The sequence below is a fragment of the Hyperolius riggenbachi genome, chromosome 5 (genome assembly GCF_040937935.1).
Source record: "Hyperolius riggenbachi isolate aHypRig1 chromosome 5, aHypRig1.pri, whole genome shotgun sequence".
In the NCBI taxonomy this organism is placed as follows: Eukaryota; Metazoa; Chordata; class Amphibia; order Anura; family Hyperoliidae; genus Hyperolius; species Hyperolius riggenbachi.
The window spans coordinates 118,689,081-118,707,168 of NC_090650.1; the positions used below are offsets into that span (position 1 = coordinate 118,689,081).

At 43.6% G+C, this 18,088-nt stretch overlaps 1 protein-coding gene across 1 annotated transcript; it reads right to left on the minus strand.

Moving 5' to 3' along the window:
* Positions 1-2,791: 2,791 nt before the first annotated feature.
* Positions 2,792-17,853, minus strand: EOMES (eomesodermin). Its single transcript, XM_068234452.1, has 6 exons — positions 17,056-17,853; positions 15,931-16,085; positions 14,572-14,693; positions 4,736-4,894; positions 4,565-4,626; positions 2,792-4,143 (listed from the first exon to the last, which is right to left on the minus strand). Exons 1-6 carry the CDS (start codon positions 17,823-17,825, stop codon positions 3,405-3,407), a joined length of 2,007 nt encoding a protein of 668 aa, XP_068090553.1. The 5' UTR covers positions 17,826-17,853; the 3' UTR covers positions 2,792-3,404.
* Positions 17,854-18,088: the final 235 nt, after the last annotated feature.

An 18,088-nucleotide genomic window follows, 5' to 3' on the forward strand; every position in this document is an offset into this window, starting at 1 on the left:
GGGTCATGCGTCAAACTATTAGCAGATAGCTATCCGGATATCTATAGCTATCCGGGATCCGGAGTCTGACCAGGATAGCGTAAAAAATGCTCGGATATCCGGGTTACTCGGATATCCGGGATCTAGATGAGCATCACTAGCTGTACATAATGAAGCACAGCTACTGGCTGTTATTAAATGAGAAATGCAATGAAGTTCTCCTGTGTTTAGTTTAAACATCCACTTCTAAAGGTGAAACATCTCCACAGATCAGGGCAGATTTGAAGTCAATATGGACCCTTCTACCTTCACCTGTAAGGAAATGGAATTACACCACAGTAGCCTGATTGTGTATTTGGACAATGGACAGTGTATTGCCCTCTGCTTTCAGTCGAATGGCTGGTTCACACATGAAAAGGTGTCCAGTCCAGCCCTGTCCTGCCAATTTTTGACCGTTGGCATCTGTACATTTCCGGTCCAGTCAGATAAAACTGATAAAAAACTGATGCAAAACTGACAGGACAGTACTGGACTGGACCGGGAATGTAAAAATGTAGGCATGAATCAAGCCTCACTTTCAGTTATGCTTCAGAAATGATGACTTTTTCTTGTACTGCAAACAGGAAAGAATAGCGAATATTATATTAGCATAAGGTGACAAGTGGGGGCAGTAAATATACATATCCATACATTCCAGCGACGTCACTGCGTTGAAATGAATTCTAATGTAAACTCCCTCATTTCCTTGCTGCCCTTGCCTTGCCACTAGCCCAGCCTGTAATGCTCTCTCGCAGGGGTTGTGTATCCAGCTGAATCGCGTGATACACTCTACAAGGAGGGGAAGCGAGGCTACTTAACCTTATCTGATAGGAACTGTAAACAAGCACTCCACAGTCAAAGCCTTGATCTTGCTTTAAATATAGACTTGTTTATCAGTGTCATCCTAGGAGGATTAATTAGATACATTTATTCACAATTTGGTGTCTGACACCACAGCTTAGGAATGCCTTATAATCACAAGGTGTTAATTGGGGCCAGGCAGGCACTTATGTTCTGCCTTCTTCAGAATACATTGAAGAGCTCCTGTATCCTGCCGAGCAGAGCAGCTCTGCTGAACGGGGCGACATTCACAGAAAAATACCATTTTCATTAACCCTTCGAGATCGGTTAGGTTATATTACATACTTTATTCAGCTGTATATCTATATAGCCTTATGTACATGTTATGTCTATAGATGTTTACTGTATGCAATATTATATGTTTTGTGCGTGCATAACTGTAAGAAGTGTATATGGTTTGCATAAAAACATAATGCTTCAGCCCCTATTCAATTCACTTTTTAACCCGAGTTTGCGCTTAGGTGATATTTTTACACTTTGTCAATAAAATAAATGCCTTTAAGCCACCGACAAGCAAGAAAATACTCATAATAATTTAGACGCTATTTTTCCACTTTTTTTTTTGGTACCATTTCAGTTGTAGAGTGATGAAAATTTACTTTAAACAGAAAATAAAAAAAATTCTCTCCTGGAAGAAAACTTGGGAGAACAGTGGGTTGAATAGTGACCATACCGTGCCACGGAATATGTGGGCGCTTTATAAATCAATAATAGTAATAACAATGTATACCTATAATTAAACTGATGCTGATAGGTATCCACATGTCTGCCCTGCATAGGTATACACCACCTTACTGTTACAATGTACACATTCCAAAACAAAAAAGAGACACTGGGACAGAGTAATTTATTCTGCATTTCTTAAAATCGCCTTTTCTCTCCCGCTTTCTTCTTTAATCTAATTATCCCCTTCATTTCCTACAAGAAAACAGGCTTGTATGCAAAGTGCGCCGCTGCGGACAACAGGGACCTTTAATTTAATTTCACCCTCGTTGCATCTACAAATACAAAGTGCTGTGAACAAAATGGACTGACTAATCCAGCTATTTGCTACTGCAAACACCCTGAACTTAATGCTGTTTAGCAATGGCTTTTTAGCTGGTGTCCTGGCCAATCATAGGAACTAATAACCATACCTAAAATTAAACGTCTTTATAGTAATTTTTGCTTGGGATGTTAATACAGGAATTTTGGGATCGGGTACTAGAGATAACACAACATACAGAGAGACTTGTAAGTGTGAGAAAAATATCGGAAAAAAAGAAGAAAAAAATAATAGTGTAGTATAAAGATATTATTGTTGCACCTGCAAATATATCCTACTTTCTGCAAAATCTTGGGGAACTTGTTTGAATCACAAATATTAAAATGTGAACTGGTGATCAGTGAATTGTATTCAGCTACAGCACATAACATTTTGCAGATAACCGCATATATCCGGCACAGAGCGTTATAACTATTTAACAATAAATAGACCATATTGCAACAAATTGTTTGCTGTAAGAGATGATTCATTGATCAGATAATATTCTAGCAATTATTTTCACGAAGGTATTACTTGGTGATTTGTATAATTAGCTGTATTTTAGGAAATGTAACCATCGGAATCGACATTTTCATGTTTTTTTTTTTCTGTAAAAAATTACACATATCAATTAATTATTACGTTATTTAAATGGTTGTGGGGCATTTTCTACACCCTTGAGTATAGTATTGTCTAAACAGCAAATAACAAAACGTGGAAAAAACAAATGGAATATGAAAACCCACAAAAGCAGTAAAATAAATAAAATCTATTTAAAGTATGTTCACCCAAACTGCCGAAAAAGTGATTTCCCGAAGGTGAAACATTTATTAAAAATGACCAAGCATTATGTACAATCAAGATTCAAACTCACAATTTGTGTTATTGTTTGTTTTTTTGTTGTTGTTTTTCAACACCGAATTTTACATTTTTACAGATTTCTCGTACAAGTGGCAACTTTCTTGTGTTCATAAGAATTTTTGATGGAACCATTTGCCAAACACGATGGAAAAAAATACATTCTGACACGACGCTGTAAAGTCTGTAGATAGTCGTGTACTAGCCGTTACACATAACGTACAACAGCACTGCCCAAGAGTCCGGGGGAAATGACTTGTAAGACAAGATAACCAAATACACGCAAAAGGCATAACAATATATTAAAACTCCACAATAAGCATCGGGGTATCTACACAATATTTACAATGGTCTCGGTTCATAAATTAATCACATGATAAAATAAACAGTCAAACCAAGTAGATAATATACATTTTTAAATACTAATCATTGTCAAGTTTAGATCAGGCTGACAAGCCAAGACAAGCAGTAGTGCCTTGGACTAGGTCAATGCTAGAGAACTACACGCCAGTTTTTATAATTATTGCTATTCTCCAGATGAAACGCAAAACCAAAGTTTTAGTTTGGTTTTAGATGCTTTGAGCCTCCCTAAGCTCAAAGTGTGACCGCAACACCAACACATATTCATTTACATAGGACATTTTTAAGAACTAGAATAGAAGGAATAATAGCCTAGGCCTTTGGAGGCATCCTTATAGTCTTCGCTTGCAATGTCCTCACATTTGATTGGAGGGGAGTTTTCGTTGCTGGAAGTGCTAGGAGATAGTCGCCTTCTCTTACAAGATCCAGTGTACACGCCTGAGTCATTAGAGTCCAGAGACTTAATGGACGGAGGTGTCTCCACCCACGAGGAACTCAATTCTTCTTTGACCTTGTCTTTAGGCAGAAGGTCTTCAGTGAAGCCTGAAGGGCTTGACCTTGAGGACCACGGTAAACCAGTTGCCACTTTCCTTTGATAAGGGGAACTTCTGCTACCCCAGCCGGTCATAGAGGCAAACGCCGCATCTGGGTAGTATGCCATTGGGTGAGAGGTCTGAATAGGCAAAGACTTAATGCCGTATGTGAGAAGTGAACTGGAAGAATAGTCCGTGTCGTAAGGATTCATGTCCAGTTTATTGGCCCCTGCTTGTTGGACAGGAGTCACAAACCACCTCTGAGGAGGAGCGGTGGCCACCTCTTCGTTGCCCTGAGTGGAGAGGAGGCCACTGGTCTGGGGTACAGTCCTCTCTCCGCTGTAGTATCGGGTAGGGGGCAGGTTGTTGACAAATTGTTCCTGGAAGAAGGGCTGGACGCTGTAGCGAGCTCCGGGCACGATCTGGTGCGATCTAGGAGAATCCGCAGGAGATGGAGTTAATCGGTCATTCTCTGAGGCCGTGTACATGCTATAAAGGGAATAAAAACTGCGTGTGACTATAGCAAACGGGATCAAATATGGGTCAGGTGGTCGGTGGACAAAGCAGTGTCTATCCTGATTGTGGAGCAATATTATCAACAAGCATCATAATATGTTTATATTCCTAAGGTGGTCTTCCATAAAAAATTGCTCTAAATCCGACTTTCCCTGCAAATTTTTACCAATGTGTAGCTTGGCCGATCAAGCCCAGCATCTGCTAGTCATTAAGCAACTGCCATCTAATTTACTATCGGCTGCATGACTTGGCTCAGGGTCCACCCAGAAGACATTTTAATGCACAATCAGATTTTAAGCTCATCTCTATCATTGTCTATTTTACTAGAGTTTCCTCCTTGAGTTGGAAGGACTGAAATCCTATAGAAATACAGCAAAGGTAAAATAATACTTACGAGTCATAGTTGTCTCTGAAGCCTTTTGCAAAGGGGTTGTGGTCGATTTTCAGCTGGGTGATCTAGAGTGAACAAAAGGCACCGATGTATTGCTACACAATAATAAGTGTGCACGGAATACCCCCCCCCCCCCCCCCCCCCTTCCTTTGTGAGAGCAGAAATGAGACTTACATCTGTATTCTGGTATGCCGTGACAGCAATGAACTGGGTCTCGGGGAAAGTGAATGTCTGGGTTTTAGCTGAGTCGTTGATGTCCTCTACTCCATCTTCACTGACCTCCACAATATGGAGTCGTGGCTGATATTTGTGGAGAGACTGCAGAACAATCATCTAGGTAGAAGCAAGACAAAAACGTTACCGCATCGGAATAGAATATCTAAAAAATAATATTAGGTTTATATGGGTTAAAAATATAAAGTTATGGGTTAAAGCTAAGTATCAGGATGAACGCTAGTGAGGTGAGCACTAATTAGGTGAGTCAGAGTGGGATGATTGTGAGTTCTGTAGGCAAGTGAAGGCTGCGGTGGGCGTTAGGTGGTTGAACATGAGTCAGAGGACAGCTACTGGGGGTAAGTGGGGCGGATGAAGCGATAAAGTAAGAAACTGGTGGGTTGGGCGGCTTAACAGAAGATGTATAGCAGATTAGCCACCATAATAAAATATAGTTGTCAGGTTCATTATTCTTTTGCGTCTTCACGCACGATAGTTTCTCATTTCATCCTCAAAATATCTCAGCATCTACCGAGTGAACTTTACTGAGAAGTAGCTAAGCAAAGTAAACGTCAATTTTATGTACGTTGGGGAAAACTTTTTGAAAGCATTTTTGCTGTTTTGGAACTGAAAATGTATTTTTGTTATAAGGTGAGAAATATTTTACATGAGTAAGCTCAGGAGAAATATTTATTAAATCCTGCTTATTCATAAAATATTTTTTTAAAAATCCCAGCAAATAAAATAGTGCTCAAAACAAGTTATCCCAAATTAATTTATAGTTTGATTTTTTTTAATAATTATTATTATTTCTTCTCCACTTGCTGGGTGCTGCTGCTGAGGTCGTGTTCACAGGAGAAAGCCTCTCCTGCCAGAAGCCTTCAGAGAAATGTGTACTGCAAGGGGCATGTATGTGCGGTGGGGACTGACTCACAGGTAAAACTGTGGGTGGGTAAAGGTGATGAATCTGTAGCGGAGGTGAGAAGGGGGTGAGCATTCTGAAAGCCAACAGCTGGCAACTAATAATCTGAAAAAGGTAAAAAGAGGCCGACCTTGCAGGCCTTTGCAAAGTTTTCACACTTCGACCTCAGGCTTAATAATAGAGGGCTCTGAAGTAGTGTTGGGCGAACACCTGGATGTTCGGGTTCGGGAACGTTCGCCGAACATGGCCGCGATGTTCGGCATGTTCGGGCCGAACCCCGAACTCCCCGAACATCCCGCTTTTGGGGGCCCTATGGGGTCGCAGGCATAAGGGGGGAGCATGCCCCGATCGCAGGGGGGGGGGGTCGGAAATTCCCCCCACCCCCTCCGCTAGCGCTCCCCCCTCTGCCCGCTTCCCCATACAAAAGTTTGACGAAAGTAAAATAGTACCGGTGGTGGTGGCTGGCCGCTGCAGTGGCTGGCTGGCACTATGAAGTGACTGAGGAGGAGGAGGAGGAGTAAGACGCGTTGAGGGAGGCCGGGCAGCGGGCGGTTCAGCGGTAGTACCCTTGTGGTACTTCCGCCCTTTCTCTGACCTCACGTCCTCTGCATACGAGGGTACGTGTCACGCGTACCCTTGTATGCGTCATCACGCAGAGGACGTGAGGTCAGAGAAAGGGCGGAAGTACCACAAGGGTACTACCGCTGAACCGCCCGCTGCCCGGCCTCCCTCAACGCGTCCTACTCCGACTCCTCCTCCTCAGTCACTTCATAGTGCCAGCCAGCCACTGCAGCGGCCAGCCACCACCACCGGTACTATTTTACTTTCGTCAAACTTTTGTATGGGGAAGCGGGCAGAGGGGGGAGCGCTAGCGGAGGGGGTGGGGGGAATTTCCGACACACCCCCCCCCCCCCCCGCGATCGGGGCATGCTCCCCCCTTATGCCTGCAACCCCATAGGGGGGCCGTATTCGGCCGAACAGGGCTCTGTTCGGCCGAACAGGGGCCCTGTTCGGCCGGGCATTCAGCAGTTCGGGCGAACCCGAACAGTTTGGCCGAACACCACCAGGTGTTCGGCCGAACTCGAACATCACCCGAACAGGGTGATGTTCTGCAGAACCCGAACAGTGGCGAACACTGTTCGCCCAACACTACTCTGAAGGTGTTGTCCTCATGACAAGACAAGACAAATATCATTTATATCACGCTTTTCTCCTGGTGGACTCAAAGCGCCAGAGCTGCAGCCACTAGGACGCGCTCTATAGGCAGTAGCAGTGTTAGGGAGACTTGCCTAAGGTCCGAATATAATGTATGAAGTGAATGAGTGAGTGAGAGAGGCTGAAAGGAAAGTGTGTGTGTGTGTGTGTGTGTGTGTGTGTGTGTGTGTGTGTGTGTGTTTGTAGGGTGGTATAGTGTGTATGTGCAGGATGGTATAAGTAGAGTGTATGTGTATAGCGTAGGGTGGTATAAGTGGAGTGTATGTGTATAGTGTAGGGTGGTATAAGTGGAGTGTATGTGTATAGTGTAGCATGGTATAAGTGGAGTATGTATGGACAGGGCTGATCGGAACAGCTGAATTCCGATTTCGTCTAAATTCCGTTTACCGCATGCGAAAACCAAATTTCGTATTCCGAATTTTCGTGTTCGGAGTGCATTTCTATTGAAATCAATAGTGCCAACTTCTGCGGTTAATTGTAAAGCCCCCTTACATGCTATTATCACCAAATTTGGCATGTATATTAAGCAGATGAGTAGGAACATGGTAAAAAAAAAAATTGTGAAAAGACCTTATAGTTTTTGAGCAAACCGATTTCAAAGTTTCATAGGAAAAATGGTTTTTAAACTATGTAAAATGACAGTGCTGCAGTACAAGTTACTGCATTCCGAGTTCTGTATACATATTGTATACATTTCATGAAAACAGACAGCGTGGGGTCCCCTCTCCCAAGCCTTCTTAACCCCTTGTCGCCCATGCTGGCTGGGATAGCCAGAATGCGGAGTCCCGGCCACGTGGGGCTTCGCACCCTGAGATATACCAGCCCGCATGGTCCATGGTATGGGGGGCTCTGGAGGAGAGGGGCGGCCAACCTCCCCCTCTCCCCCAGAGCCCTTGTCCATTCAATGGACAAGGGGCTCTTCCCCACCTCCGGTGCCCCAGGAGGAGGTGGGGGCCGCCAACGTCCTGGGGGAGTTCATGGTGCCATCCGGGGGTCCCCTTTAACAAGTGAACCCCGGAAGCCGCCCCCTCCCCAGGAGAAATGAGTATAGGGGTACACGGTACCCCTTACCCATTTCAGCAGAGAGTTAATTCGGTACTTGAATTTTCGAGTTTCGAGTGCTTACTCGGAACTGCCAAATTGCGATGGTAAACTCGAAATTCGGAATCCGAGAGCTCAGCCCTGTGTATGGATAGTGTAGGATGCTATAAGTGGAGTGTGTATGGATAGTGTAGGATGGTATAAGTGGAGTGTGTATGTATAGTGTAGGGTGGTATAAGTGGAGTGTATAATGTGTATAGTGTAGGATGGTATAAGTGGAGTGTGTATGTATAGTGTAGCGTGGTATAAGTGGAGTGTATGTGTATAGTGTAGGGTGGTATAAGTGGAGTGTATAATGTGTATAGTGTAGGATGGTATAAGTGGAGTGTGTATGTATAGTGTAGGGTGGTATAAGTGGAGTGTATGTGTATAGTGTAGGGTGGTATAAGTGGAGTGTAAGTGTATAGTGTAGGGTGGTATAAGTGGAGTGTATGTGTATAGTGTAGGGTGGTATAAGTGGAGTGTATGTGTATAGTGTAGGATGGTATAAGTGGAGTGTATGTGTATAGTGTAGGGTGGTATAAGTGCAGTGTGTATGTATAGTGTAGGGTGGTATAAGTGCAGTGTATGTGTATAGTGTAGGGTGGTATAAGTGGAGTGTGTATGTATAGTGTAGGGTGGTATAAGTGGAGTGTATGTGTATAGTGTAGGGTGGTATAAGTGGAGTGTATGTGTATAGTGTAGGGTGGTATAAGTGGAGTGTATGTGTATAGTGTAGGATGGTATAAGTGGAGTGTATGTGTATAGTGTAGGGTGGTATAAGTGCAGTGTGTATGTATAGTGTAGGGTGGTATAAGTGCAGTGTATGTGTATAGTGTAGGGTGGTATAAGTGGAGTGTATGTGTACAGTGTAGGGTGGTATAAGTGGAGTGTATGTGTATAGTGTAGCGTGGTATAAGTGGAGTGTGTATGTATAGTGTAGGGTGGTATAAGTGGAGTGTGTATTTATAGTGTAGGGTGGTATAAGTGGAGTGTATGTGTATAGTGTAGGGTGGTATAAGTGGAGTGTGTATGTATAGTGTAGGGTGGTATAAGTGGAGTGTGTATGTATAGTGTAGGGTGGTATAAGTGGAGTGTATGTGTATAGTGTAGCATGGTATGTATAGTGTAGGGCGGTATAAGTGGAGTGTGTATCTATAGTGTAGGATGGTATAAGTGGAGTGTATGTGTATAGTGCAGGGTGGTATAAGTGGAGTGTATGTGTATAGTGTCGCGTGGTATAAGTGGAGGGTGTATGTATAGTGTAGGATGGTATAAGTGGAGTGTATGTGTATAGTGTAGCGTGGTATAAGTGGAGTGTATGTGTATAGTGTAGCATGGTATAAGTAGAGTGTATGTGTATAGTGCAGGGTGGTATAAGTGGAGTGTAAGTGTATAGTGTAGGATGGTATAAGTGGAGTGTATGTGTATAGTGTAGGGTGGTATAATATGTATGTGTATGTATAGTGTAGGGCGGTATAATTGGAGCGTATGTGTAGTGCACAGATAGGTAGATAAGTGAAGTGTGTATGTAGTGATAGATAGAGTCTGTATGTATGGTGCAAGGAGAGGTAGATAAGTTGTGTGTATGTATAGTGTAAAGGTGCCCATACACTGGTCGATTTGCCATCAGATTTGACCAACAGATAGATCCCTCTCTCATCGAATCTGATCAGAGAGGGATCGTATGGCTGCCTTACTGCAAACTGATTGTGAACCAATTTCAGCCTGAAACCATTCACAATCTGTGGTGGTGGTGGTGCTGCCGCCGCTCCCCCTCCACCACCTTCCCCGCATACATTACCTGCTCCGCCGGCGCGACTCCCCAGGTCTCTGCTGTTTTCTTCTCCGCTCTGGTCTGGTCTCCGGCATGCTTCACTTCTTCCTGCCCGGCAGAAAGTTTAAACAGTAGAGCGCCCTCTACTGTTTAAACTTCCTACCGGGCAGGAAGAAGTGAAGCATGCCGGAGACCAGACCAGAGCGGAGAAGACAACAGAGACCAGGGGACTCGCGCCGGCGGAGCAGGTAATGTAGACCCGCTGTATTGCGTCGGTTGTCGGGCATTCGAACGCCGCTATCGACGCACTCCCGACCCGCCGGCGATCGAGAAAAATCTTCCGCACGGACGGATCGACGGGAACGATCAATTTCGGATGGAAATTGATCGTTCTGTCAGTGGTGTGTGCGGCGATTTCACAGCCGATTCGATCACTGTGATCGAACCGGCCGTATATCGGAGGGAAAATCGTTAGGTGTATGGGCCCCTTTAGGATAAGTAGATAAGTGGAGTGTGTATGTATAGTGTAAGGTTGTATAGTGTGTATGTATGGTGTAAGGGAGATATAAGTGGAGTGTGAATGCAGGGACGTATTACTACCATGCATGCCCCTACCCCTGTAAAAACAGATTGCATGCCCCCCCCCCAGGTCCATAGCCCCCCTCCCCCCCAGGAACCAAGCAGGCAGTTGGCAAACGAACATCCTTGCTCCCCCCTCCCACCCACCAGTAGCACAGGGAGCATTATATTAACCTGGTTCCAATGCCACAGATCTCTGTGCTTCACAGCAGCATCTCTCTCTGCTGCCCTTTGCTGAGCTCTCGATCACATGACCCGCATGTGATAGGAAGCTGGTGAATGGCAGCAGAGAAAGTGTGCTGTGATGCACAGAGGACACCTGCAGCCATAGAACAGGTAGAGAGGGTAATATTACCTGCTAGAACATGGTATAAGTGGAATATGTATGCGTCGTTTAAGTTGGTATAGTGTGTAGGTATAGTGTAAGGTGGTATAAGTGGAGTTTATATGCACAGTGTGTGAATAGGTAGTATAAGTGGAGTACTGTATGTACAGTGTAAGGTGGTATAAGTTGAGTAAGTATGTATAGGGTAGGGCACTAGGGCAGGGTTATCAAATTCAATCATGTAAGGGGGCAAAATGTAAAACATATTTAAAGTCACAGGTCAAGATGTTAATTACAAATTAACATTTATTGAACAGTAGTGACAGTGTAGGGCCTACTCTCCCCCCCCACCCCCATCCTTTTCTGCAGAGTAGCACAGTGGAGCAGTTTAATTTTCCCCTGCTCCAGTGCTGTTTTGGGTCTCCTCTGAACTTCCTCTATGCTGCATCATACCTCTGGCTCCTGTGGTATGTCACATGGACAGGCAGAGGCATGGAAGCGCAGAGCACGCAGCTGCTGAGAAGAACAGAAGAGACTTGATGCATCATTGCATCGTTGGAGCAGATAAATATTATACTGCTCAGTTGCGCTACTCTGCATTGAGGGGAGGTGAATGGGATGTGTGTCTCACCAGTCACTGGGGAGGTTTTGCTGCTTGTGGAGTGTGTGTATATATAGTGCAAGGTGGTATAAGTGGAGTGTGTGTATATATAGTGCAAGGTGGTATAAGTGGAGTGTGTGTATATATAGTGCAAGGTGGTATAAGTGGAGTGTGCGTATATATAGTGCAAGGTGGTATAAGTGGAGTGTGCGTATATATAGTGCAAGGTGGTATAAGTGGAGTGTGCGTATATATAGTGCAAGGTGGTATAAGTGGAGTGTGTGTATATATAGTGTAAGGTGGTATAAGTGGAGTGTGTATATATAGTGCAAGGTGGTATAAGTGGAGTGTGTGTATATATAGTGCAAGGTGGTATAAGTGGAGTGTGTGTATATATAGTGCAAGGTGGTATAAGTGGAGTGTGCGTATATATAGTGCAAGGTGGTATAAGTGGAGTGTGCGTATATATAGTGCAAGGTGGTATAAGTGGAGTGTGCGTATATATAGTGCAAGGTGGTATAAGTGGAGTGTGCGTATATATAGTGCAAGGTGGTATAAGTGGAGTGTGCGTATATATAGTGCAAGGTGGTATAAGTGGAGTGTGTGTATATATAGTGCAAGGTGGTATAAGTGGAGTGTGTGTATATATAATGTAAGGTGGTATAAGTGGAGTGTGTATATATAGTGCAAGGTGGTATAAGTGGAGTGTGTGTATATATAGTGCAAGGTGGTATAAGTGGAGTGTGTGTATATATAGTGCAAGGTGGTATAAGTGGAGTGTGTGTATATGTAGTGCAAGGTGGTATAAGTGGAGTGTGCGTATATATAGTGCAAGGTGGTATAAGTGGAGTGTGCGTATATATAGTGCAAGGTGGTATAAGTGGAGTGTGCGTATATATAGTGCAAGGTGGTATAAGTGGAGTGTGCGTATATATAGTGTAAGGTGGTATAAGTGGAGTGTGCGTATATATAGTGTAAGGTGGTATAGGCTGAGTGTGTGTATATATAGTGCAAGGTGGTATAAGTGGAGTGTGTGTATATATAGTGCAAGGTGGTATAAGTGGAGTGTGTGTATATATAGTGCAAGGTGGTATAAGTGGAGTGTGTGTATATATAGTGTAAGGTGGTATAAGTGGAGTGTGTGTATATATAGTGCAAGGTGGTATAAGTGGAGTGTGTGTGTATATAGTGCAAGGTGGTATAAGTGGAGTGTGTGTGTATATAGTGTAAGGTGGTATAAGTGGAGTGTGTGTATATATAGTGCAAGGTGGTATAAGTGGAGTGTGTGTATATATAGTGCAAGGTGGTATAAGTGGAGTGTGTGTATATATAGTGCAAGGTGGTATAAGTGGAGTGTGTGTATATATAGTGCAAGGTGGTATAAGTGGAGTGTGTGTATATATAGTGTAAGTTGGTATAAGTGGAGTGTGTGTATATATAGTGCAAGGTGGTATAAGTGGAGTGTGTGTATATATATTGCAAGGTGGTATAAGTGGAGTGTGTGTATATATAGTGTAGGGTGGTATAAGTGGAGTGTGTGTATATATAGTGCAAGGTGGTATAAGTGGAGTGTGTGTATATATAGTGTAGGGTGGTATAAGTGGAGTGTGTATTTATAATGTAGAGTGGTATAGTGTGTATGTATAGTGTAGGGTAGTAGTGGAGTGTGTATGTATAGTGTAGGGTGGTAGTGGAGTGTGTATGTATAGTGTAGCAGGATGGTAGTGGAGTGTGGATGTATAGTGTAGGGTGGTATAAGTGGACTGTGTATATGTAAAGTATAGGGTGGAATAAGTGAAGTGTGAATTTATAGTGTAGGGTGGTATAAGTGGAGTGTATGTATAGTGTGGTATAGTGTATATGTATAGTGTAGTGTGGCAGTGTAGTGTGTATGTATAGTGTACCAGGGTGGTATAAGTGGAGTGTGTATGTATAGTGTAGGGTGGTACAAGTGGAGTGTGTAGGTATAGTGTAGGGTGGCATAGTGTATTTGTATAGTGTAGTGTGGCAGTGTAGTGTGTATGTATAGTGTACCAGAGGGGTATAAGTGGAGTGTGTATGTATAGTGTGTAAGGTGGTTTAAGCAGAGTGTGTATGTATAATATGTAAGGTGGTATAGTGTGTATGTATAGTCTAGGTTGGTGTAAGTGAGTGGAGTGTATACATAAAGTGTAGCAGGGTGGAATAAGTGGTGGAATAAGTGGAGTGTGTATGTATAGTGTAGTAGGGTGATATAAGAGGACTGTAAGTGTACTGTGGTATAAGTGGAGTGAGTGAGTATGTATAGTGTAATGTGGTATAGTGTGTATGTATAGTGTAGAGTGGTATAAGTGGAGTGTGTATGTATAGTGTAGAGTGGTATAAGTGGAGTATGTATATTGTAAGGTGGTATAGTGTGTCTGTAAAGTGTAGAGTGGTGTAAGTGGAGTGAGTATGCATAGTGTAAGGTGGTATAGTGTGTATGTATAGTGGTGTAAGTGGAGTGTGTATGTATAGTGTAGAGTGGGATAAGTGGATTGAGTATGTATAGTGTGTATGTATAGTGGTGTAAGTGGAGTGTGTATGTATAGTGTGTATGTATAGTGTAGCCGGGTGGTAAAAGTGGAGTGTGTATGTATAGTGTGTAAGGTGGTATAGTGTGTATGTATAGTGTATAGTGGTGTAGGTGGAGTGTGTATGTATAGTGTGTGTTTATAGTGTAGCCGGGTGGTAAAAGTGGAGTGTGTATGTATAGTGTGTATTTATAGTGTAGCCAGTTATTATAAGTGGAGTGAGTATGCATAGTGTGTAAGGTGGTATAGTGTGTGGTATAGTGTGTATTTATAGTGTTCCCGGTTATTATAAGTGGAGTGAGTATGCATAGTGTGTAAGGTGGTATAGTGTGTGGTATAGTGTGTATTTATAGTGTTCCCGGTTATTATAAGTGGAGTGTGTATGTATAGTGTGTAAGGTGGTATAGTGTGGTATAGTGTGTATTTATAGTGTTCCCGGTTATTATAAGTGGAGTGTGTATGTATAGTGTGTAAGGTGGTATAGTGTGTGGTATAGTGTGTATTTATAGTGTTCCAGGTTATTATAAGTGGAGTGTGTATGTATAGTGTGTAAGGTGGTATAGTGTGTATGTATAGTGTAGTCCGGTAGTATAAGTGGAGTGTGTATGTATAGTGTGTATTTATAGAGTAGCCGGGTAGTATAAGTGGAGTGTGTATAGTGTGTTGGGACAGTCCTGATAGCTGCAGCCTGGACTCCCCTCCCTGCTGGGACAGAGGTCGCTCTCCATGGTAGCTCCGCATCTCACCTGTGTGTTGTTATTATTGGCCCCTTTGTTGTTAGTGAGTTTCAGTTTCCCGAAGGAGATCTCCTGCCTCATCCAGTGCGCTCCAGTGTTGGGAGACTCGGGGTGGACGTACACCTTATTGCCTGCAGGCAGAGGGAAGCGGTGATTAGCTGTATAGGTTGTGTCTCACCGAGATATGCTATATTCATACACACAGTCCTCTACATATCTGTTATATCTGTTATGCGATCTGAAATCTATCATGTGGCCGTCTACCTGTCTGACTTTTTTCCCTCTCATTTCTCTTTGTCTATCTGCCCATCTTCAATACCCAGATCTGCCATCTACATGTGTTTTCTTTCTTTCTTTCTTTCTTTCTTTCTTTCTTTCTTTCTTTCTTTCTTTCTTTCTTTCTTTCTTTCTTTCTTTCTTTCTTTCTTTCTTTCTTTCTTTCTTCCTTCCTCTCTCTCTCTCACACTTTCTATTTATTAATCAATCACTCTTTGTTGTTAGTGAGTTTCAGTTTCCCGAAGGAGATCTCCTGCCTCATCCAGTGCGCTCCAGTGTTGGGAGACTCGGGGTGGACGTACACCTTATTGCCTGCAGGCAGAGGGAAGCGGTGATTAGCTGTATAGGTTGTGTCTCACCGAGATATGCTATATTCATACACACAGTCCTCTACATATCTGTTATATCTGTTATGCGATCTGAAATCTATCATGTGGCCGTCTACCTGTCTGACTTTTTTCCCTCTCATTTCTCTTTGTCTATCTGCCCATCTTCAATACCCAGATCTGCCATCTACATGTGTTTTCTTTCTTTCTTTCTTTCTTTCTTTCTTTCTTTCTTTCTTTCTTTCTTTCTTTCTTTCTTTCTTTCTTCCTTCCTCTCTCTCTCTCTCACACACTTTCTATTTATTAATCAATCACTCACTAGATTGTACATCTATGCTGCCATTTATCAGGTCTTCCTTCTATCTATCCATCTGTCTGTCTGTCTATCATCTACCTCTCTGTCTGTCATGATCTCAGCCTCATCTACTATCTGCACATCCAGCCGGGACTTGTGCCTGCATTTCTAAAAACAAAGACATTAAAACAAACTTTTTTCCTGTAACCAATCTGACCAAAGTAACCGTCTATCTATCTATCTATCTATCTATCTATCTATCTATCTATCTATCTATGTACCTACCTACCTACCTACCTATCTATCTATCTATCTATCTGTTTATTCGGGTTTTATATAAGTTATGTTGCGTTTCATTCTATTAGATGCACCGCCCCTATCTGCCTGCGAGTGATTGTTGTAGATAACTCCACAGAAGCACACAAGGTTGGTAGACCATAGTGTTTGTGGCTGGAATGGATAGATCCTCACCTTGCATGTTATTGTCGGCTTTCCCGCAGGTCACCCACTTTCCCCCCTGGAATCGCCAATGGTTGGGGTCAGCCAAAACCACCTCCACAAACACGTTGTAATGGGCTGTCGGGTTTAATCCGGTGATGTTGAAGCTGAGGAACGGGAACATCCTCCTGTGGGGGACGGTACACACAGCGAGGTCAGAAGCACGATCACATTGTTCCATCAATGGCATTATTGCAATTAATTCCATGCTACAGACACAGCCGGACTGTACGGGCATTCGTTTCTGAAACGTACATACCGGACACTGGAGTCTTCCTCTAACGGACTATATTATATACATATTAGAATCTCGTTATAGTAAACACTGATATAGTAAACCTTTGGATATAGTAAACTCAGCCCTCGGGTCCCAGCAAACACGTCTGTATAAATATACAATGTATGGCCAATTCTGATATAGTAAACTTCTCATCTAGTTAACTACCTTGCCTGGTCCCTTGCAGTTTACCCTATAAAGGGATTCTAATATATATATATATATATATATATATATATATATATATATATCCAGAAAATGGGGCACATGTAGTATGCAATAGTATATAATATTTGGAAAAATGCACACAGTCACATCATATATAGTAGATGTCTGAAAGCCAGGAACACACATAAACGCTCTTTGGTGTGAACTAAGCTTCTTTCAATTTAATCAGTTAATGCTTTAAAATAGTTAATAGTTTTATGTTAGGGCGACTCCAAGTCAGAGGTAATGTACAATTCATTAGTATTCAGTAATATTAATTATTATTGATTTATAATATTATTATAGTGTTATGTTCATTAGTATTCGGTAATATTAATATAGTGTTATGTTCATTAGTATTTGGCGATATTAAAATAGGTGTGATTATTTTCATGTATGTATGTATGTGAATAGTAACATAATAATAATAATAATACAAGTTTGTTTTCATACACTTCAGTAGTACAGCAGTAAAGTTTGCGTCATTACCTTATCAGTGATATATGTTCTAGCATTGTGTCTGCACATGTCACTATGTAGATATATGTGCAGCAGTCTCCCTCGGTATAGATGAGAGCCTATGTGCCCACCATGCCCTTCCCTCTGGCTCTTACCTGCCCTGCTTGGTGATGATCATCTCAGTCTGGTGTCGGTGAAACTTCAGCCACAGGGGTCGGTTGCAGAGGTAGACTTGTGCCCGCACCCCAGTGCCGCTGCCAGGCAGTCCGAGGGCACTGAGTCCGCTGCCAGAGCCCGCAGCCGGGTAGGGGCTGTACATGGTGCCAGGCGCCTGGCTGTACTGGTAGCCGGTGGAGTACTGCGGGCGTGAGGGGCACACTGGAGGGGAGAAGCCGGCTGGAGGTAGCATGCTGCTGTATGGGGGGTACCTGGCCGCCCCTCCTGCCTGGTACACGGCACTGTGCTGTGGTGGGGCATAGGGGAAGATGGAGCAGGGGGAGCCCAGCTCTGCCCCTGTCTGCTGGGGTGGCTGGCCCTGGGACTGCAGGTAGTAGCGCTCAGACGCTGCCTGTAGAGAGTTGTCCAGATAGCGAGGAGCTGAAGTTGGTGGAGCAACGCTCAGGTCCTCCTCCACCACCGGTGAGCCCTTCCTGCTGGTGTCCTGTAGGCTTTTGGTGGCCTGGAAGCTGTCGCTGGCCTCGCTGAGCATAGTGCTGGCCACAGTGTTGCTGCTACCGGTTTCCCTTGGGCTATCTAGGAGGCCTCTGGGGTACTTCTTGTGTTGCTGCTGTTGGCTTTTGTGTTGCCCAACGTTGAAATCCAAGCCTGGGCTCTGGGCGGCGCTGTTGGGATCTCCGGGTAGAGGGTAGAAGGTGTGGGGCAGATTGGGAGCAGAGCTGGTCAGGATCTGCTCTCCTAGCTGCATCCTCTGTCTGGATAGACCTAAGCCTGCCTCAAATTGTGTACGGCTGGGCTAAGGCGGGCACCATGTACAGCAGCAGACCCTCACTTGGCAGGGGAAGTGGCTGAGGGATAAAATGTCCTTTCAATGTAGAATGTGATCCATAGGTGTCTCCGGTTGACGTGTCAGAGAAGTGGGTGATGAAGATACAGCCCACACAAGAGTCACAGGTCTCCTCTGCATGAAAGAGAAAATCAAATGTGTCAACAAGCAGCCTCTGCCACGTT